Source organism: Strix uralensis, chromosome 4, assembly GCF_047716275.1.
Source record: "Strix uralensis isolate ZFMK-TIS-50842 chromosome 4, bStrUra1, whole genome shotgun sequence".
Lineage (NCBI taxonomy): Eukaryota > Metazoa > Chordata > Aves > Strigiformes > Strigidae > Strix > Strix uralensis.
The window spans coordinates 133557506-133577756 of record NC_133975.1 but is presented as its reverse complement, the minus strand read 5'-3'; the positions used below and the strand labels follow the sequence as shown (position 1 = coordinate 133577756).

The following is a 20251-nucleotide window of genomic DNA, read 5'->3' as shown; positions in this document are numbered from 1 at the left end:
GGCGGCCAAGACGGGGTGGGAGGCTGAAACGGGGTGGGATGACGGAGGGAAGTAGAGGCCAGAAAAAAGTGGAGGCCAAAATGGGGTGGGAGGCTAAAACGGGGTGAGAGGCCAGAGGGAAGTAGAGGCCAGAAAAAAGTGGAGTCCATAATGGGGTGGGAGGCTGAAACGGGGTGGGAGGCCAGAGGGAAGTAGAGGCCAGAATACAGTGGAGGCCGAAATGGGGTGGGAGGATCACAAGGGGTGGGAGGCTGGAGGGAAGTAGAGGCTAGGAAAAAGTGGAGGCTGAAATGGGGTGGGAGGCTGAAAAGGGGTGGGAGACCAGAGGCAAGTAGAGGCCAGAAAAAAGTGGAGGCCAAAATGGGGTGGGAGGATGAAACAGGGTGGGACGCCAGAGGGAAGCAGAGGCCAGAAAAAAGTTGAGGCTAAAATTGGGTGGGAGGCCGGAGGGAAATAGAGGCCAAAACGGGGTGGGAGGCTGAAATGGTGTGGGAGGCTGGAGGGAAATACAGGCCAGAAAAAAGTGGCGGCCAAAACGGGGTGGGAGGCTGAAACGGGGTGGGATGACGGAGGGAAGTAGAGGCCAGAATACAGTGGAGGCCGAAATGGGTTGGGAGGATCACAAGGGGTGGGAGGCTGGAGAGAAGTAGAGGCAATAAAAAAGGCCAATACGGCATGGGAGGCTAAAACGGGGTGGGATGCCGGAGGGAAGTAGAGGCCAGAAAAAAGTGGAGGCCATAATGGGCTGGGAGGCTGAAACAGGTTGGGAGGCCAGAGGGAAGTAGAGGCTGGAGAAAAAAGTGGAGGCCGAAATGGGGTGGGAGGCTGAAACGGGGTGGGAGGCCAGAGGGAAGTAGAGGGCAGAAAAAAGTGGAGGCCAAAAAGGGGTGGGAGGCTGGAGGGACGTAGAGGCCAGAAAAAAGTGGAGGCACAAATGGGGTGGGAGGTTCACAAGGGGTGGGAGGCCAGAGGGAAGTAGAAGCCAGAAAAAAGTGGAGGCCAAAAAGGGGTGGGAGGCTGAAATGTGGTGGGAGGGCGGAGGGAAGTAGAGGCCAGAAGAAAATGGAGGACAAAATGGGGTGGGAGGCTGAAACGGGGTGGGAGGCCAGAGGGAAGTAGAGGCCAGAAAATAGTGGAGGCCAAAATGGGGTGGGAGGCTAAAACGGCGTGGGAGGCCAGAACTGGGTGGGAAGGCGGAGGGAAGTAGAGGCCAGAAGAAAGTGGAGGCCAAAATGGGGTGGGAGGCTGGAGGGAAATACAGGCCACAAAAAGGTGGAGGCCAAAAGGGGGTGGGAGTATCACAAGGGGTGAGAGGCTGGAGGGAAGTAGAGGCCAGAATACAGTGGAGGACGAAATGGGGTGGGAGGCTGAAATGGGGTTGGAGGCTGAAATGGGGTGGGAGGCCGGAGGGAAGTAGAGGCGGGAGAAAAAAGTGTAGGCTGAAATGGGGTGGGAGGCTGAAACGGGGTGAGAGGCCAGAGGGAAGTAGAGGCCAGAAGAAAGTGGAGGCCAAAATGGGGTGGGAGGATCACAAGGGGTGGGAGGCTGGAGAGAAGGAGAGCCCAGGAAAAAAGTGGAGTCTGAAATGCGGTGGGAGGCTGAAACGGGGTGGGAGGCCGGAGGGAAGTAGAGGCCAGAAAAAAGTGGAGGCACAAATGGGGTGGGAGGTTCACAAGGGGTGGGGGGCCGGAGGGAAGTAGAGGCCAGAAAAAAGTGGACGCTGAAATGGGGTGGGAGGCTGAAACGAGGTGGGAGTCTGGAGGGAAGTAGAGGCTAGGAAAAAGTGGAGGCCGAAATGGGGTGGGAGGCTGAAACGGGGTGGGAGGCCGGAGGGAAGTAGAGGCCAGAAAAAAGTGGAGGCCATAATGGGGTTGGAGGCTGAAATGGGGTGGGAGGCCGGAGGGAAGTAGAGGCGGGAGAAAAAAGTGTAGGCTGAAATGGGGTGGGAGGCTGAAACGGGGTGAGAGGCCAGAGGGAAGTAGAGGCCAGAAAAAAGTGGAGGCCAAAATGGGGTGGGAGGATCACAAGGGGTGGGGGGCCGGAGGGAAGTAGAGGCCAGAAAAAAGTGGACGCTGAAATGGGCTGGGAGGCCGGAGGGAAATAGAGGCCAAAACAAAGTGGCGGCCAAAATGGGGTGGGAGGCTGAAATGGGGTGGGAGGCTGGAGGGAAATACAGGCCAGAAAAAAGTGGCGGCCAAAACGGGGTGGGAGGCTGAAACGGGGTGGGATGACGGAGGGAAGTAGAGGCCAGAAAAAAGTGGAGGCCAAAATGGGGTGGGAGGCTGAAACAGGTTGGGAGGCCGGAGGGAAGTAGAGACTGGAGAAAAAAGTGGAGGCCAAAAAGGGGTGGGAGGCTGGAGGGACGTAGAGGCCAGAAAAAAGTGGAGGCTGAAATGGGGTGGGAGGATCACAAGGGGTGGGAGGCTGTAGGGAAGAAGAGGCCAGAAAAAAGTGGAGGCCGAAAAGGGGTGGGAGGCCGAAATGGGGTGGGAGGCCGGAGAGAAATAGAGGCCAGATAAAAGTGGAGGCTAAAATTGGGTGGGAGGCTGAAACGGGGTGGGAGGCCAGAGGGAAGTAGAGGCCAAAAAAAAGTGGCGGCCAAAACGGGGTGGGAGGCTGAAACGGGGTGGGATGACGGATGGAAGTAGAGGCCAGAATAAAGTGGAGGTCAAAATGGGATGGGAGGATCACAAGGGGTGGGAGGCCGGAGGGAAGTAGAGGCCAGAAAAAAGTGGAGGCCAAAATGGGGTGGGAGGCTGAAACGGGGTGAGAAGCCAGAGGGAAGTAGAGGCCAGAAAAAAGTGGAGTCCATAATGGGGTGGGAGGCTGAAACAGGTTGGGAGGCCGGAGAGAAGTAGAGGCCAGAAAAAAGTGGACGCTGAAATGGGGTGGGAGGCTGAAACAGGGTGGGAGGCCGGATGGAAGTAGAGGCCAGAAAAAGGTGGAGGCCGAAATGGGGTGGGAGGCTGAAATGGGTGGGAAGCCGGAGGGAAGTAGAGGTGGGAGAAAAAAGTGGAGGCCGAAATGGGGTGGGAGGCTGAAACGGGGTGAGAGGCCGGAGGGAAGTAGAGGCCAGAGAAAAGTGGAGGCCAAAATGGGGTGGGAGGATCACAAGGGGTGGGAGGCTGGAGGGAAGTAGAGGCCAGAAAAAAGTAAAGGCCAAAACGGCATGGGAGGCTAAAACGGGGTGGGAGGCCAGAGCGGGGTTGGAGGCCGGAGGGAAGTAGAGGCCAGAAAAAAGTGGAGGCCAAAATGGGGTGGGAGAATCACAAGAGCTGAGAGGCTGGAGGGAAGTAGAGGCCAGAAAAAAGTGGACGCCGAAATGGGGTGGGAGGCTGAAACGGCGTGGGAGGCCGGAGGGAAGTAGAGACCAGAAAAAAGTGGCGGCCAAAAATGGGGTGGGAGGCTAAAACGGGGTGGGAGGCCAGAACTGGGTGGGAAGGCGGAGGGAAGTAGAGGCCAGAAGAAAGTGGAAGCCAAAATGGGGTGGGAGGCTGAAACGGGGTGGGAGGCCGGAGGGAAATACAGGCCAGAAAAAGGTGGCGGCCAAAACGGGGTGGGAGGCTGAAACGGGGTGGGAAGCCAGAGGGAAGTAGAGGCCAGAAAAAAGTGGAGGTCAAAATGGGATGGGAGGATCACAAGGGGTGGGAGGCTGGAGAGAAGGAGAGGCCAGGAAAAAAGTGGAGTCTGAAATGCGGTGGGAGGCTGAAACGGGGTGGGAGGCTGGAGGGAAGTAGAGGCTAGAAAAAAGTGTAGGCCGAAATGGGGTGGGAGGCTGAAACAGGGTGGGAGGCCGGAGGGAAGTAGAGGCCAGAAGAAAAGTGGAGGCCAAAAGGGGGTGGGAGTATCACAAGGGGTGAGAGGCTGGAGGGAAGTAGAGGCCAGAATACAGTGGAGGACGAAATGGGGTGGGAGGCTGAAATGGGGTTGGAGGCTGAAATGGGGTGGGAGGCCGGAGGGAAGTAGAGGCGGGAGAAAAAAGTGTAGGCTGAAATGGGGTGGGAGGCTGAAACGGGGTGAGAGGCCAGAGGGAAGTAGAGGCCAGAAGAAAGTGGAGGCCAAAATGGGGTGGGAGGATCACAAGGGGTGGGAGGCTGGAGAGAAGGAGAGCCCAGGAAAAAAGTGGAGTCTGAAATGCGGTGGGAGGCTGAAACGGGGTGGGAGGCCGGAGGGAAGTAGAGGCCAGAAAAAAGTGGAGGCACAAATGGGGTGGGAGGTTCACAAGGGGTGGGGGGGCCGGAGGGAAGTAGAGGCCAGAAAAAAGTGGACGCTGAAATGGGGTGGGAGGCTGAAACGAGGTGGGAGTCTGGAGGGAAGTAGAGGCTAGGAAAAAGTGGAGGCCGAAATGGGGTGGGAGGCTGAAACGGGGTGGGAGGCCGGAGGGAAGTAGAGGCCAGAAAAAAGTGGAGGCCATAATGGGGTTGGAGGCTGAAATGGGGTGGGAGGCCGGAGGGAAGTAGAGGCGGGAGAAAAAAGTGTAGGCTGAAATGGGGTGGGAGGCTGAAACGGGGTGAGAGGCCAGAGGGAAGTAGAGGCCAGAAAAAAGTGGAGGCCAAAATGGGGTGGGAGGATCACAAGGGGTGGGGGGCCGGAGGGAAGTAGAGGCCAGAAAAAAGTGGACGCTGAAATGGGCTGGGAGGCCGGAGGGAAATAGAGGCCAAAACAAAGTGGCGGCCAAAATGGGGTGGGAGGCTGAAATGGGGTGGGAGGCTGGAGGGAAATACAGGCCAGAAAAAAGTGGCGGCCAAAACGGGGTGGGAGGCTGAAACGGGGTGGGATGACGGAGGGAAGTAGAGGCCAGAAAAAAGTGGAGGCCAAAATGGGGTGGGAGGCTGAAACAGGTTGGGAGGCCGGAGGGAAGTAGAGACTGGAGAAAAAAGTGGAGGCCAAAAAGGGGTGGGAGGCTGGAGGGACGTAGAGGCCAGAAAAAAGTGGAGGCTGAAATGGGGTGGGAGGATCACAAGGGGTGGGAGGCTGTAGGGAAGAAGAGGCCAGAAAAAAGTGGAGGCCGAAAAGGGGTGGGAGGCCGAAATGGGGTGGGAGGCCGGAGAGAAATAGAGGCCAGATAAAAGTGGAGGCTAAAATTGGGTGGGAGGCTGAAACGGGGTGGGAGGCCAGAGGGAAGTAGAGGCCAAAAAAAAGTGGCGGCCAAAACGGGGTGGGAGGCTGAAACGGGGTGGGATGACGGATGGAAGTAGAGGCCAGAATAAAGTGGAGGTCAAAATGGGATGGGAGGATCACAAGGGGTGGGAGGCCGGAGGGAAGTAGAGGCCAGAAAAAAGTGGAGGCCAAAATGGGGTGGGAGGCTGAAACGGGGTGAGAAGCCAGAGGGAAGTAGAGGCCAGAAAAAAGTGGAGTCCATAATGGGGTGGGAGGCTGAAACAGGTTGGGAGGCCGGAGAGAAGTAGAGGCCAGAAAAAAGTGGACGCTGAAATGGGGTGGGAGGCTGAAACGGGGTGGGAGGCCGGATGGAAGTAGAGGCCAGAAAAAGGTGGAGGCCGAAATGGGGTGGGAGGCTGAAATGGGTGGGAAGCCGGAGGGAAGTAGAGGTGGGAGAAAAAAGTGGAGGCCGAAATGGGGTGGGAGGCTGAAACGGGGTGAGAGGCCGGAGGGAAGTAGAGGCCAGAGAAAAGTGGAGGCCAAAATGGGGTGGGAGGATCACAAGGGGTGGGAGGCTGGAGGGAAGTAGAGGCCAGAAAAAAGTAAAGGCCAAAACGGCATGGGAGGCTAAAACGGGGTGGGAGGCCAGAGCGGGGTTGGAGGCCGGAGGGAAGTAGAGGCCAGAAAAAAGTGGAGGCCAAAATGGGGTGGGAGAATCACAAGAGCTGAGAGGCTGGAGGGAAGTAGAGACCAGAAAAAAGTGGCGGCCAAAAATGGGGTGGGAGGCTAAAACGGGGTGGGAGGCCAGAACTGGGTGGGAAGGCGGAGGGAAGTAGAGGCCAGAAGAAAGTGGAAGCCAAAATGGGGTGGGAGGCTGAAACGGGGTGGGAGGCCGGAGGGAAATACAGGCCAGAAAAAGGTGGCGGCCAAAACGGGGTGGGAGGCTGAAACGGGGTGGGAAGCCAGAGGGAAGTAGAGGCCAGAAAAAAGTGGAGGTCAAAATGGGATGGGAGGATCACAAGGGGTGGGAGGCTGGAGAGAAGGAGAGGCCAGGAAAAAAGTGGAGTCTGAAATGCGGTGGGAGGCTGAAACGGGGTGGGAGGCTGGAGGGAAGTAGAGGCTAGAAAAAAGTGTAGGCCGAAATGGGGTGGGAGGCTGAAACAGGGTGGGAGGCCGGAGGGAAGTAGAGGCCAGAAGAAAAGTGGAGGCCAAAAGGGGGTGGGAGTATCACAAGGGGTGAGAGGCTGGAGGGAAGTAGAGGCCAGAATACAGTGGAGGACGAAATGGGGTGGGAGGCTGAAATGGGGTTGGAGGCTGAAATGGGGTGGGAGGCCGGAGGGAAGTAGAGGCGGGAGAAAAAAGTGTAGGCTGAAATGGGGTGGGAGGCTGAAACGGGGTGAGAGGCCAGAGGGAAGTAGAGGCCAGAAGAAAGTGGAGGCCAAAATGGGGTGGGAGGATCACAAGGGGTGGGAGGCTGGAGAGAAGGAGAGCCCAGGAAAAAAGTGGAGTCTGAAATGCGGTGGGAGGCTGAAACGGGGTGGGAGGCCGGAGGGAAGTAGAGGCCAGAAAAAAGTGGAGGCACAAATGGGGTGGGAGGTTCACAAGGGGTGGGGGGCCGGAGGGAAGTAGAGGCCAGAAAAAAGTGGACGCTGAAATGGGGTGGGAGGCTGAAACGAGGTGGGAGGCTGGAGGGAAGTAGAGGCCAGAGAAAAGTGGGGGCCAAAATGGGGTGGGAGGCTGAAACGGGGTGGGAGGCCAGAGGGAAGTAGAGGCCAAAATGGGGTGGGAGGCTGGAGGTAATTAGAGGCCAGAAAAAAGTGGAGGCCGAAACAGTGTGCAAGGACTAGAAGGGGTGGGCAAAAAGTCCGGCAAATACCCAAAGACCCGAGCCCTGCTTACAGGGAGGTCACCTGGCACAACGCCGGCCAGGGCACCAAAGGTCCTGGCGACACCCTTGCGCAACCGCAGCCCCGGTGACAGGGAGGTCCCGTTGCCCAGAGTGCCCTTCTCTTGCCTCCACTTGTTGCCCAGACTTCCTCCGCTCCTACCCCCACTCTTACCTTTGCAGGTCCTTTCGCACGTGGTGTTTGTCTCTTCCTTTTTCTCCACCACCAGCTGCTGCAAGGCCAGGACGCCACCATTGGGTCTGAGAGGGACGCCGGCCCCCGGACAGAGCTCGCCACAGCACCACCCGAATCCTGGCTGCCCTCCCACCCGCAACCCCCTATACCCTAACACCCCCCAACCCCCTCCCAGCAAAAAATCTCACAGATCTGCTTTTCTCATGCAGTCAGTGCTCCGGGGCTGCCACGCGTGCAGTCCCAGCCGGCACTGGAGCTGGGCTCAGAGTCAGGCACTCTGGACAAATGGGAGCTGGGCACACAAAGCGGCAGCCAAAGAAGCTGCACCCCTGCTTACAGGGGGCTCGAGCCGCTGCCGGCACTGCAGAGTGCCCTGGCCTGCAGGTCACTGGCCAGCCCCGGACCTACAGGGCAGCCCCGGACTTACAGGGCAGCCCCTGCTGGCTGCCTACAGCAGCCTGCCCAGCCCTGATTACAGGGCAGCCCAGCTTCTCCTGGGGACAGAGGGCTCCACGGCTCGTGGCACTCGCCCCGAGTACAGGGCGGGCACGCTGGCATGTCGCCAGCAGGACAGGCGGCCACCCAGGCAGAGACCCGGGCCCTGACTACAGGCGGGTCGCACGTTGGCCATGCTACGGCCACGCGGCTTCGCTCTGTCCTTGGAAAGGAGGGGCAAGCCGGGACTCACCCTCCGCTCGCGGGCTCAGAGGGGACCGACCCCCTGTTGCTGCACAGAGCCCTTCTTTCCCTCCTGGGAAGTTTAAGCTAAGTACGCTGCAGTGATTTCAACAGGGGCCTAAACGAGAAGCTCATTCACTCGCTCACTCGCACCGACGCAGACACAGGCAGGCACACACACACAGACACACACAGGGACAAACAAAACTCCCCAGAAGAGAGAGCGAGCTCTGTGCAGCCAGTGTCTGGGGAGCCATCCCTTCCCACAAGCAGGAGAGCAGAGCCCCAGACCTGCCCCCCAGGATGCACGGAGGCCACAGGGACTCAACGTGCCGCGGGCCTTCACGGCTGGCCAAGGGACAAATGCCGTGACACGCCCCGACTCCAGGGGGTCACGCTGGCCAGGCCGCCAGCAGCCAGAAAGCTGCCAGGGCTGGGTAAACAGCCCTCCCCTGCTTACAGGGTGGGCGTGGGGTCTGGAGAGCCCCATTTCCCTCTCAGCACGGAGACAGCGCCGCTCACTCTCCTGACAGGGACGCCCTTCTCTCCGGGCAGCCAAACCGTGGGGCAAGGTGGCAAAAGGCTAGAGACCCGAGCCCTGCTTACAGGGAGGTCACCCAGTGCAGTGCCGGCCAGGGCACCAAAGGTGCCAGCAATGGTCTTGTGTGACTGCAGCCCCGGTAGCGGGGAGGCCCCTTTGCCCAGAGCTCCCTTCTCTTGCCCCGCTCCTCCCTTCAGCCCGCCACTCCTCATGATGCCTCGTCTTTCTTCTCCAGGAGCTGCTGCTCAGAAGGAGGGTGCAGTCAGGCAGCAGCTCCCCCACCCAGAGCACAGAGGGAAGCCGGCCCCTGGAGGGAGGTCCCCACAGCACTCCATGCCCCCCCCCATACCCCCCCCCCCGCCCCAGCCGAAAAAAACTCACAGATCAGCTTTTCTCACCTAGTTCGTGCTTCAGTGCTTCCTGCAGGGACGACTGTGATGGGCACTCGTCTGCTCCGGGCTCCTGGCTGCGTCCAGCGGGGCCTTGGACCCTCCTCAGCCCCTGAGGCGATGGCGCTCCCCCCCCAGGCAGCTCCAGTCCACCCCCACCCTGCCTCGTGGTGACGGCGCTCCCCTCCGCCCGCAGGCGGCGACGGTGCTCCCCTTCCCCTCAGGTGGCCGCTCCGCCCCTCACAGCGCTGCTTTGCCCGGAGCACCCTTCTCTTTCCTCCACTTGTTGCCTAGACTTCCTCCACTCTTCCTGCCACTCTCTCTTGCCTTGCGGGTCCTTCCGCACGCCATGTTTGTCTCTTCTTTCTTCTCCACCACCAGCTGTTGCAAGGGCAGAAGGACGCCATTGGGTCTGAGAGGGACGCCGTTGGGTCTGAGAGGGACGCCGGCCCGTGGACAGAGCTCACCACAGCACCACCCAAATCCCGGCCGCGCTGCCCACCCCCCCCACCCCCCCACCCCACCCCCCCCGAAAAAACCTCACAGATCAGCTTTTCCCACCCAGTTGGTGCTCCAGTGCTTCCCGCAGGGACGACTGCAACGGGCATTCATCTGCTCTGGGCTCCTGGCTGCATCTGGCAGGGCTGGACCCGTCCCCTTCCCCTCAGGCAGCCGCTCCACCCCTCACAGCGACTTTCCCGCCCTTCGCCCTTCCCACAGGCAGGTCCCGCCCCCTTCCCCTCAGGTGGCTGCTCTGCCCCTCACAGCCACTTTCCCGCCCTTCACCCTTCCCACAGGCAGGTCCCGCCCCCTTCCCCTCAGGCGGCCGCTCCGCCCCTCATCGTGACTTTCCCGCCCTTTGCTCTTCCCACAGGCAGGTCCCGCCCCCTTCCCCTCAGGCGGCTGCTCTGCCCCTCATCATGACTTTCCCGCCCTTTGCCCTTCCCACAGGCAGGTCCCGCCCCCTTCCCCTCAGGCGGCCACTCTGCCCCTCACAGCAACTTTCCTGCCCTTCCCTCTTCCCACAGGCAGGTCCCGCCCCCTTCCCCTCAGGCGGCCACTCCACCCCTCACAGCGACTTTCCCGCCCTTCGCCCTTCCCACAGGCAGGTCCCGCCCCCTTCCCCTCAGGCGGCCGCTCCGCCCCTCACAGCGACTTTCCCGCCCTTCGCCCTTCCCACAGGCAGGTCCCGCCCCCTTCCCCTCAGGCGGCCGCTCCACCCCTCACAGCGACTTTCCCGCCCTTCCCTCTTCCCACAGGCAGGTCCCACCCCCTTCCCCTCAGGCGGCCGCTCCGCCCCTCACAGCCACTTTCCCGCCCTTCGCTCTTCCCACAGGCAGGTCCCACCCCCTTCCCCTCAGGCGGCCGCTCCGCCCCTCACAGCGACTTTCCCGCCCTTCGCCCTTCCCACAGGCAGGTCCCGCCCCCTTCCCCTCAGGCGGCTGCTCCGCCCCCCACAGCCACTTTCCCGCCCTCACAATCTATTACCTGGGCTACAGTACTTCATTTCTTGTGGCTCTTCTGACATGTAAGCAGTATGCGTCAGGCATCTTTTTAGAGCCAAGGCACCTTCACACACACCAATAGCGAGCAAAACTCCGGGAGATGAGAAATTCAGAGCAATGCAGGTTAAGGAGATAAGAGAGAACATTATTACATAGCCACGACTGTTGCGAGTGCAGTGGAAATCATATGTCAAACAGTGAGCCAAAGTCAGACAAGTAGCATAATGACAGCTGGGAAAAGCCCTGCAAAAGACACCAAGGACGAGATGATTGCTTTATCTCCACAGATCGGTGTATAGCTCGGGGGAATGTGGGTGGAATCACACCTAGCACCAAGAAGCCCAACAAGGAGGAGCGGGGAGGGGTAAGAATTGCACCACCACAATCCACCCCGTGACTAAAGTCAATTTATCTTGTCCATAGACTGGCAGTGTGGTTGCCTCTTGCCTCTATGCCTATAAACAGATGATGCCATAATCCAATTATAATTGAAGGGAATTTTGTGTTTTATTAGCTTCTATTAAAAAAAAATATTTTAGGGAAGTATACACACAGGGATACTTTTGTAACTGAGTGATCTGTTTAACCATCCTCCAAACCTTAATATACAATACTATTAGAAGTACTAAACATATTAAAGTTGGAATTAGGAAAATCAGACCGAGTGAAACATGGAATTAAACAGTCCTGTTGGTGGTGGTGACCATCCAAATAAGCTTTCCCACCATCGATGTTCTTCAAGGAAAGAAAAGAAAACTGTTTTGGGGGGGGGCGGGGGGGGGGGGGGAAGACTTATTTACTTGTAGAAAACTGCTTAGCAACTTATTTCCTTACTTCTAGCAAGTTATAGTACTACTTATAGTATTTTTTAATATTGCTAACAATCCTGCTTGCCCGGACTGTTCTGTGGAATTTTACCAAGGACTGCTGTGTTCATCAAAACAAAGCAGTTTACTGTCAAAATCTACCAAGAACTGCAGTGTTCAGCAAAACATCATGGCTTTGTCCTTGAGGATCAGGTGTGCTCTAACTAGTTCGGCCTCAGTAATGAGTAAAGATAGCCATATACGGATGGCAGAAGTTTCATTGCTTCCCTTAAATAAGATAGCATGAGTAAACCAGCTGAAAAACATTTCTGTTGTTCAAGAAATTGGCTAAGAGAATCTGCGCATGCTCCGGGGAAAACACAAGGTGAGAAAGACTACGAGCCTTCCTCCCAAAGACCCCGAAGACGCCCCCCAGGAGGCAATGCGCAGGTGCAAAGATAACATAAACTGCTGGCACCAGCCTCTAGAACTAACCCAGCCTTACTCATGCATATGCATGTTTGTGTTATGTAATCCAGTGAATACGTATATCCACACTCTGTAAGTTTTTGGTAAAATGTGCTGGTGGTGTGCAAGCTTTGTGGAGAAATCCCCTTGCACCCCGGCTGGAGTAAAACATACCTGCTTTATAACTCCATTTCGAGTTGTAGAGTCTTTTTCCGCGAATCAAAGGCCACTGCAGATCCATTGCAAGCAGCAGCGAAAATGACAGTACAGCGAGGCCTGTGCTGGTCATTATCAGCATCCCGTGGTGCTGACGGCTGCAGTCTCTGTTGTGGCATAACTTCGTCAGCCAGAGCTTTCTGGGGGGAGGCAGAGTAAAGTCCACGACCCCCACGGCTCCCGCAATGCCGACACAGCAGCTGAGGTACTGGCACCCACGGGCACACCGCCCCCCAGCCCGGGGCAGTCCCTTGCCAGCTCTAACCCGCCGCTTTCCTGCCTCCCTCCACCCTGCAAGGGCATTTCAGACACCTTCTCAGACTGTCCCTTCAAACCACTCAACCACGCAACCCACTGAGCATGACCACTGAGCCCTAAAAGCCCTGACCACTGCAAAATTACCTTCTCCTCTTCTTCAGGAGCGCTGCGGCCGGAGTAAAGCAGCAGGCGCTCGGGATGGCCTTGAAGCCTGGGGCAACTTTCTCACGCCTGTGGTAGCTCACAGCCCTGGATGTGACAGTTGTGACTCCCGAACTGCAGAACGGTTTGAGGTGGGAAGGGAACTCTTGCAGGTCATCTGGTCCAACCATGCCCTGGAACTAAAAAGTAGCCACAGCGAACAAAAGAGGGGACGATTTAAAAAGACAGAGAGGGCATTAAGGAAAGAGAAGAACTCATTAAAAAGACACTGAAGGGAAAAAGAACATTTTAAAAGCAACAGGCATTGGTGAAATAAAGGAAAAAATGATCACACATGGACACCGAACTAGAACAGAGGTAGAAAAAAGAAAATTTAAAAAGTGACGGCCCTAAGGAAACACAAAATAGCAACAGCAAACTAAAAGACGTAGAATGAAAATTTAAAAAGTGACGGCACTAAGCGCAGAGACAGAAGATGAAAAAAAGGAGGGAGAGGCAGGACAAAAGCGCAGAGAGAAATGAGAAAAGGGAGCAGTAGGACAAGAGAGAGAAAGTGAGAAAGTAAGGACGGAGGAGCAGGACAGAAGAATAAAGGAGAGGTATAGGAAAGGGGGGGGGGGGGGGTGGGGGGGGGGGCAGAAATAACAGCAGCATGGAAAAGAGAGAGGTACAGGAGAGGGGCAGGAAGGGACCGGGACGCACAAGACGGGTGACAGGGCCCCGAAGGCCCAGGACTCACCGCAGCTCTCGCTCTCGGCACTGCCCGGAGAATTTGACGGGTCAGATGCTTCTTTCTCCTTCCTTCCTCCTGCCCCTCTTCTTCTTCTGAAAATCCAGTCGCCTGGCTGTCCTCCCCCTCAAAGAATACGCGGGTGTCTCTCACCTCTTACAAGACCAGGCTTCCGACACACGCAGCCTCGCTTGCTTGCGCACTACGCGGCCGTACTGCGCTTGGGGTGACGCACGCAGACCCTGGGTGCTGGCGGCCTGGCCTGCTGCGGACTGTGAAGAGGGCTCCTTCCTCACCCAGAGAGGCAGGCTCTCTCTTCCTGCACTGGGAGGCGGGTGCTGCCCACATAGCCTTGATTTTCTCCTTCTTTCCCTTTCTCTGGCCTCTCCAGCTTCAGCTGCGGCAGCTCCTGGCCACGGTCCACAGCCGGGAAGGGCTCCGCCTGTCCCTTTTTGCCCCCGTGCTGTGAGAAGCACAAGGCCAGGCAGAGACACCCCACACAAGCCCGAGGTGGGTGCAGTGAACAGCATCCCCAGGACAGGAACAGACCAGCGCGGCCTCAGCACGGTCTCTGGAAGAGGGAAAGAAGCAGCACTGACCATTACTACCTTAGATCGCCCCCGGCCGGAGCCCCACCTTCCACAGGGGCTTCTGCAGACGCACCGAGGACCAGCCTGCTGCCCTCACCACAGGGCTTGGCGGTGGCCTGGGGCTACGGGACAGGCTTCAGGGCAGGTGCTGGAGCTCGAGGCAGCTGCACCGGGTGAGCGGGGCCAGAGCCGGCTCAGGGGGAGCTCTGGCGAGTTGCGGAGGCGCCCGGCCACTGCCCCTCTTCCCCTCTACCAGCTCTCGGGGAACTGCCCGGGGCTGCCCCGGCCCGCCTCACCTCCAGCGGAACGGGACCCTGCCGCAGCGGCGGAGTGAAGCTTCCCGTCCCGCCCCCGCCAGGCGGCCGGCGGGCAGCAGACACCCCCGCCCCACCACTCCCCTCGGCCCTCACCCGCCGCCAGCAATCTCGCCCCTCCAGCCGCCATATTGCAGCGGCAGCACCGGGGCGCCACTGCGCATGCGCACTGCTGGCGCACGGGCACACCGGTCCTCGGGGAGTCCCGGGCAGCCCGCGGGAAACCGCACGAACCCGCCACAAAACCGCCCCTCGCGCTGCGCCGCGGGGCCGCGCCGATAGCGAGGACTGTGCCGTGCCGCGCGCGCCCGGCAGCGACAGAGCTGCCGGGCAGCAGAGTGCGCGAAAACTACAGCTCCCGCCGTGCCCCGGGGAGACAACATGGCCGACCGGAAGACCCGATCACGTGACTACAATACCCCACACACACACCGCCACAGGCGGCCGTCCCGCCTTTCTGACCCTACGGGGACACCGTCCTTCCCACCCACCCCCCCCATCGCCCACGCACCGGGAAGCCCGGCCGAGCGCGGCCCCCGCGCGGCTCCGGGAAGCGCCGCTGCCGCCCGGCCCCGACCCGGAGCGGCTTCTGCCGCCGGTCCCGCCGCACCGCGCGGCCCCTCCCGTCGCGGCTTTCCCCGGCAGCCGCCAGACGACCGACCGCGCGGCCCCGCTCACCTTCTCTCTGCTGCTCCCTCTGCTCGCACCGGCTCCTCCTCCAGCACCGTCCCGGACAGAGAGGGGCCGCTGCCCGCAGCCTCACTGCCCGCCCCGGGGGCTCCTCCAGCCCGGCCCACGCTCCCCCCCCCCCCCCCCCCCCCCCCCCCCGGTAACTATAGCGACCAGCACCGGGATTAACCGCGGCCGCTGGCAAGTGCAAAGCGCTTGGTAGCAATTCCCCCCCGAGAGGCTTACCCTGTTGTAAACAACGCAAGGCTCACACCGTTCTTTTCTAGGTTTTTTGTCTCCAAAGCGCCATACGCTGAATTAAGCAACAAGTTCCAATCATCAAGAACTGACGCTCAATACCATCTAACGGAAGCACTCATAAACTTCCGAAGACTTCAATCTCCAACTCTGATGTCCATCCTTAGCACAGGTTAAATTCTCTGTACAAACAGGTTAATACGGCTATTCTCCCCACACTTGTAAGGATACAAACCAGAGATATTCCTTGTGTACAACCTAGATGAACCAATGTTTCAGCAGCATTGCAGGTGCGATTCGTTAACTGCATCTTAAAGTGAATTTCCAAGGTCCCTTAGGTACAGACGCCCCAGCCCAGGAGGTGTTTCCTTTACCCTCGTGTCATGGACCCAGGGTTCCGCTCGTCCCAGCTTCACAGCAGCGCTCGCGGTTAGCAACACTCGATAGGGTCCCTTCCGCTGTTCATCAAGGGGATCGTCCTTCCACGTCCGTAGGCAGACCTGATCTCTGGCACAGAGTGTGCCGGGAAATCAAGGGGTACAGGTGCTCTTAAAAGGACACATTTGTGGATGGACCTCAATAACGTATTCGGTTCATACCTTTTCCCCTACGAGATGCAAGCGTTGGGGCCTCCCTGTCAGACTGATGTTAGAAGGTTTGCCGTATAGACTTTCACATGGGCTTATCCTTCCTCTAGTTCTAGGAGTCACTCTAATCCTCAGCAGGGCAAGTGGCAAAGCTTCAACCCATTTTCCTTGGACTTCCTGGCATAATTTAGCAATTTGTCAGTTTCGTGTTTGATTCATTCTTTCTACCTGTCCACTGGATTGGGGCCCCCAGGGGGTGTGTCGGTTCCACCCCATCCCTAGTATTTTGCTCATATTCTTGACAACCTCAGCTATAAAATGTGGACCTCTGTCAGAGGACATTCGTAAAGGAACCCCAAACCTTGGAATAATTTCTTTTAGTAAATGCTTTGTTACCTTGCTGGTTTGACATGGGAAAGCTTCAGGCCAACCAGAGAAGGCATCCACCAGTACCAATAAACATCAGTACTGGTTACACCTTGGCAATTCTGAAAAATCTATTTGCCAATACTCACCAGGAGTTATGCCTTTTCTTACCTCTCCCAGAGGGCGTCGGGCTTGTATCTTTGGATCGTTCCTAAAACAAATTTCACAGGGGTTACTCACACTTTTGGCAGTGAGCAACATTTTGACCCCGACTGCATAACGTCTTCCTGATCCGACCGCTGCTTCTGCTCCCACATGCGTTTCTTCACGGGTTTTAGTCGTTAACCTTTTCATGTTTTCAGGAGTCACTACGCATTGCCCATGTGGGGTAATCTACCACCCTCCACCGTGCTTTTGTGCTTTAGTAACTCAGCCAATTTATTTTCTTTCTCTTTAGACCTCGGGGATTCTACTTGCATTTCCCTTGATGGAATTAGAACACAAGGAGCACTGAGCGTCACTGGTTTTGCAGCTTCATCTGCCCTCCGATTTCCTTGGATTACATCCGCATTTCCTCTCTGATGTGCTTTACAATGTATCACGGTGACTCCGGCTTCTGTACTGCTTCCAGCAAGTTTAAAATCTCTGCTCTGTGCTTTATAGGTGTGCCACTGGCAGATCAAAGTCCTCATTCTTTCCAAATAGCGCCATGGGCACGAACAACCCCAAAAGCATATTTAGAGTCTGTATAGATACTGACTCTTTTTCCTTTGGCTAATTCCAAAGGCCTGGTTGAGGCAATTATTTCAGCCTTTTGTGCAGAGGTATTTGGAGGCAATGCTTTAGCTTCCCAATCCTCAGTTAGTGTCACCACAGCACAACCAGCCTTTCTTATTCCTTTCAAAACGCAACTGCTTCCGTCAGTATATACAGTTCCTCAGCTGGAGTTTGGAGGGGAGCATCTCTCGGGTCTGGTCTGCTGGCATATGCCTGTTCAATCACTTGTAAACAATCAAGGTTAGAGTCATTTTTCTTCTCTGTCGGCATTAAAGATGCAGGATTTAGTACCATACTTTTTTCTAAGGTGATGTCGTCTTGCTCCAATAACAGGGCTTGATACCGTAACAAACGACTCGGCGCAAGCCAGTAACGTCCTTTGTGTTCCAGTGCAGTAAGTACAGCATGAGGGACGTGCATTGTTATCTTCTGCACCATAGTTAATTTTCTGGCTTCTTGCATAATGAGAACAGCAGCTGGGACTGCCCACAGACAGCCCGGCCATCCTGAACTCACCTGATCTAATCAGCTCCACATACAACACACCCTGGCAAGGCCGGAGCAATTTCAACTCCTCAAATCACCAGCAAGGCCAATCGATACGATCCCGAGCACATTCTGCCCATAAAAGCAAACGTTCTTGGTGGTGTTGGAATGTCTCATCCCGTCCTTACAGCAGGGCTGCAGGGAGGGAACCCTGTGAGGCTGCAGGACGAGGTCGTACCGTCATCACAACCTACGGCTGATGGATCCGCCGCGACAGCCGCAGCCCTTGCGCTGCTGCTGCTGCACATCCTGCTTGCTGGGTCAATAAAATCAGAAGTGAAGTGTAAAACTTTAAAGAGTAAAACAAACAATAAAGCTCAGTCCTTCACTCTTTAGTATAAAGGTGGGCATACGCTTATAGAAATGTTTTTATTAGATGTATAAGTATTTGATTTTCCTTTTGCATTCCCTGAACTTGCCCAGCTGTGAGCTGATACCATTAGACTGTCTATCTCCAAAATACACCCGTACAACTTGATGAGGGGGGGGGGGTTTGGTGTGTTCCATAATTAGCAGGGATGTCGGGCCAGCTGCACCACCCAAGAGTACTACTGCCAAATACATCATCTCTGAAGATCCACTCTGATGGAGAGTTCATAAAATGAAACTTCCTTGAGAAAGGTTTCCATTTTGTAAAGTCTCTTTATAACTGAAGTCAAGATTAGACACTGTAGGGCAGCGGTCCCTCATCCCTCAACTCAGCTTTCAGAGGGCTGGGGGTCTGAATCCATCCTCAACAAAAACCACATCAGCTAACCGGGACATTCCTGCAGCTGCCAAGTTCCTCTTCATCATCTGCAAAAAAAACCAGTGCCAGCAGTCAGAATCACATCAGCTGACACACCTCTGCCACAACACCCTCCACCTCAACAGCCACGGGGCTTTCCGCTCAGCTGCTCTGCACAGAGTCCAGTGTTGGACGCTGCGGCCAGCATGGCCCGTGGCACCTACGATACCAAAAGACACAGAGCTACCACTGTGCTTGCGAGAAATCACCAGCACCGTGCTCCTGCTCTCTACTACCCAGCTCACCTCAAACGCTCATCCGATTCCAAAGGCAGCCTGCCCGGCTCCTGCAAAACCAAAGAGAAATGCTTCATTGAGCTGCCACATGATTCTCTGCACGAAAACCCTGACCCAGCCAACAACCGCCTCATTGTCCTGGACTGCTCAGCGGCACGCGGCTTCGCCCCTCCCAGCCTACATGTGGCACCTGCATAAACCAAAGCGAGAGGCACAAGCTGAACCTGCAGCCTGCCCACACCGACTGCCATCTCCTGCCCCGTTACCTTGGCCACTCACCCACCCTGCCTCTGACATTTACCGGTCGCCACGTCGAGGCCTGGGTACCACCTGTAAGACACAGACAACAGGAGATGCTTCTAGCTTCACCAACAGTACGACACATGAAAAATAACTGAAAAATAACTCAGCCGACTCATCTCACCTTGCCCGAGTCACCTCCGGTGCCGATATCCTGCTTTGCACCTTCAAAACAAAAAAACCCCCAAACCGATAAGCCAGTCATGTAGCAACCAGTCACGTCTTCTCCTCCGACACCACACGCTGACCCACCTTCTTACAGTGCCCTGCTCGCTGCCTCTGTCACTCTTCGGTGCATATATTGTCCCTCTGGATCTGAAAAAAACTTTTAAGCAAGTCACCTGGATGTTGAGTGACAGCTTAACAATTCCAGAGTTCTTGACTCCATGTAGGAACACCGTCTAGGGTGTCATTACAGCCTGCCATTAAAAAAAACCATAAAAATAAAACAGCATTAAGCCCTACACACAACGAGCCTTAACACCTTTGAGATTCCATCTGTTCAACTACCACTCCCGCAGCCTCTCCCAGATAGCTCCGGTCATCCCCGTGACATCCTTGCCTGCTGCTGAGGGCTGCTTGCTGCGAGGGGGCTGTACGGGCTGTACCTAAACAGTCCAGGCAAATCAACATTAACTACAGACTCTTAGTGCTATTCTTCCCCTGACCGACATCGCTGTGCCCCCAGGCAGGGCAGTTCCAACCCACATACGTGTGCAGGCTGACACGCCAGAGAGTAAGAGAAGAGTGCTCTGAACAGCGCCAAAAACCAAAATCCAAAGGGAGCTGAAGTGCCACAAGAGCGCGGTGGAGTACACAAAAGGACTCGGAAGACACTGTTATACAGAGTAGAGGAGTTAGGAGGAAGTACGGTAAGAAAAGAAGCCTTGCAGACACAGCGAGGGCCCTGGAGTCTCAGGAGGGCATCTGGGCAAACTACAGATGACTGAGAGAACAACCAAACGGAGACACCCTCGATGAAAGAGAGAAAGAAAAAGGAGCGCTGCACAGCAAAGAAAGGAGGGAGGCTCTGACAGAACGAGAGAGAGAGAAAAGGAGATCGAGTGTCTCAAGGGGCTGCGGAGATCGAGGGAGGTCTCAGCAGGCACTGCGACTGTGAGGAGAGGGATCGTGGGGGCGGGGCTGATGGATAAACGAAGGCTGAGGGACAACCAGGAGGAACTCGGGTGATCACCTGAGCAGAGTACAGATGGTCTTGGGTGGCTGGGAACTAAACATGGGAATCCTGGCTAGCACAGAGGAACAAATGAGTTCGTGTGCGGCTCAAAGACGGCCCCACCTAAAGTGCTACAGGATGGAACCGGACCACAAGGAAGGTCTTGGGAGGCATCGTGACTGGGAGGAGAACTGTCCCGAGGGAGCCAGAGAGACAGAAAAAGGACTGGGGACATGACAATTAAATCCCGAGGGGATCTGAACCAAGTAAACACGTCATCAGAGGGCCAGGGAACGAACAGAGGCACGGCTAGAGGGAAGGGAGGACAGACTGACTGGGCTGGGTCACAGATAGCAGGAACACTCGGGAAGCCCTCTGAGGGAATGAGATGGCTGCGAGGTCTGCTACAAAGCTAGAAGTCTGCTAGGGGCATCCTTGAAGGCATCGATAGGCATCATGACACCCTTAGAGAGGTCCTGATTGGGCCAAAGACGCCAAAGAAGGCTCAGGGACATGAGAAACGAAGTCTGGAGGGGATTTGAACAGTACAGATGTCGTCGGGAGGCGGGGACCAAATGGAGACACCCTAGATGGCACAGAGAATGATTAAGAGTGCTCTGAGGTACAAACACACCTGAGGATGGGTTTCTGAGGGCACGAGAGAGAATCCAAGCCCGCTACAGAGCTAAAACAGGGCTGTGGTACACAAA

At 56.6% G+C, this 20251-nt stretch overlaps 1 protein-coding gene across 4 annotated transcripts; it reads right to left on the bottom strand.

The window, feature by feature from the left end:
• Positions 1 to 10418: 10418 nt before the first annotated feature.
• Positions 10419 to 14019, bottom strand: LOC141943630 (uncharacterized). 4 transcript variants are annotated; one of them, XM_074869299.1, is made up of 6 exons: positions 13935 to 14019; positions 13231 to 13505; positions 12944 to 13060; positions 12187 to 12383; positions 11743 to 11924; positions 10419 to 10537 (listed from the first exon to the last, which is right to left on the bottom strand). In XM_074869299.1, exons 1-6 carry the CDS (start codon positions 13966 to 13968, stop codon positions 10503 to 10505), a joined length of 840 nt encoding a protein of 279 aa, XP_074725400.1. In that variant the 5' UTR covers positions 13969 to 14019; the 3' UTR covers positions 10419 to 10502. The 4 variants fall into 4 exon arrangements, with proteins under 4 accessions (XP_074725400.1, XP_074725398.1, XP_074725399.1 ...); XM_074869297.1 differs by lacking the exon at positions 10419 to 10537 and adding an exon at positions 10783 to 11050; XM_074869298.1 differs by lacking the exon at positions 10419 to 10537 and adding an exon at positions 10783 to 11029.
• Positions 14020 to 20251: the final 6232 nt, after the last annotated feature.

Excerpts from the sequence above, each read along its gene's own strand:
- LOC141943630 (XM_074869296.1), bottom strand. The coding sequence starts at position 13,968 with ATGGCGGCTGGAGGGGCGAGATTGCTGGCGGCGG. Across the intron at positions 13,506-13,934 it reads GGCGAGATTGCTGGCGGCGG|AGACCGTGCTGAGGCCGCGC; the intron begins GTGAGGGCCGAG and ends TCCCTCTTCCAG. Across the intron at positions 11,925-12,186 it reads CTCCTGAAGAAGAGGAGAAG|AAAGCTCTGGCTGACGAAGT; the intron begins GTAATTTTGCAG and ends GCCTCCCCCCAG.